This window comes from Myotis davidii, unplaced genomic scaffold (assembly GCF_000327345.1).
Source record: "Myotis davidii unplaced genomic scaffold, ASM32734v1 scaffold1453, whole genome shotgun sequence".
Lineage (NCBI taxonomy): Eukaryota > Metazoa > Chordata > Mammalia > Chiroptera > Vespertilionidae > Myotis > Myotis davidii.
The window spans coordinates 168,794-170,170 of record NW_006284441.1 but is presented as its reverse complement, the minus strand read 5'-3'; the positions used below and the strand labels follow the sequence as shown (position 1 = coordinate 170,170).

Genomic DNA, 1,377 nt, shown 5'->3' with positions numbered 1-1,377 from the left:
GGGGGGCCTTGTGCCGGCCCCCCGACTCTCCCATGGTGGGCTTCCCTCTGGGCCTCCTGCCAGGGACAAGGGCAGCTGGCCGGGCAGCTGTGGCCATAGTGTTTCCTGGGCGGGGCCTGAGGCTGCGGTGGGGGGGGGCTTTGCTCTAAGAGCCCCTGTTTCCCGGGAGGAGGTTGAGGCAGAGTCAGGGATGCCCTCAAGGTCGCCATCGCCTCCCGCTGCCCCCTCCACCACGGACTGCCACGCCCCCGATGGCAGGGCATCCGAGGGAATCGGCCGGGAGGATGCCAGGCAGGAGGTTCTCAATGGGCGTGTCTGTTGTCTGAAGTTTATGTGAATATCTAGACGTGCGTGTCCATGGATCTGCACCCATGTGTGTGCACATATGTGTCTGTGCGCGCGCACACACATTTGGGGCGTCTGTACACATACGTGTGTTTGTGCATACATGTGTCCGCATGTGCACGTATACAAACACACGCACGTATACAGGTGCTTCTGCACACCTGCCCGTGCGCACGTTTGCACACATGTGTTTACATGTGCATGTGTGTGCGTGCGTGCATGCTGTCCTCTTCCGTGCTAGTGATGGCAGGTGGGAGGCGTGCTGCCCTGATGCTTTTCCCCGGGACCATGCCCTTCCTAACTCTCAGTCCTCTCATCTGTGAAATGGGTGACAGAGGGTGCTCCCTAGACCGCTCCAGCCCAGGCAGCCAGGGGATGAGTCACACGGACATCACGTCGTGTAAAAGACTCAGGACATCACAAAAGTAATTAAGTCAGGCAAAGGCAAAACCATATCTGCTCTACAGGGATGCAGGGGACACTGTGCCCCTTGCAGTGGGGCTGGATGAGGAGCCCACTGGGCCGGCCTCGGCCGCAGGGAGGGACGGGGAGAGCCGTGGGCCGAGTGGAAAGGCTCCCTCGTGCCCTGGAGGTGAAAGGGCAGCTGCAGGACAGAATACTATGCACTTTGCTTTAAAACTACACAGAAAACATCGCACGCCTGTTTCCTGCTGTGAGGTTCGTCTCTGGTCGGATGGAAGGACCTGGGGACGGGCAGGAGGGAGACGGGGCCGCAGCCCTTTTATGCTCTCGGAGTTCTGAGCCCCACGAAGGTATGACCCAGGTTAGAGGGACACGTGTTTAAGGATGACCCCTAAGGATTTTTTAGAGGAGCCGTGGAAATGGCAGAGCCAGGACGTTCGTCCAGAGGGACCCGGTGGTGCCCACGCCCACGCCCATGCCACCCCAGGCATCGTGCTGGCTCTCAGGACAGCCCAGGAGCCGTCCTGCCCTCCTGAGTCTCTCTGGCCCCGTCCCTCCCGCGGGGCCGGGCGCCCACCTGCCCCAGGGTGCACTCCATGCCCCCCAGGA

General features: G+C 61.1%; 1 protein-coding gene across 1 annotated transcript in view; it reads right to left on the bottom strand.

The window, feature by feature from the left end:
- CPNE7 (copine 7) overlaps window positions 1–1,377 on the bottom strand; it is an 11,355-nt gene that overhangs the window by 9,826 nt on the left and 152 nt on the right. Inside the window, exon 2 of the mRNA XM_015572051.1 lies at window positions 1,346–1,377. Coding sequence (XP_015427537.1) covers window positions 1,346–1,366 — 21 coding nt within the window. The 5' untranslated portion in view covers window positions 1,367–1,377. The remainder of the gene's footprint in view (window positions 1–1,345) is intronic.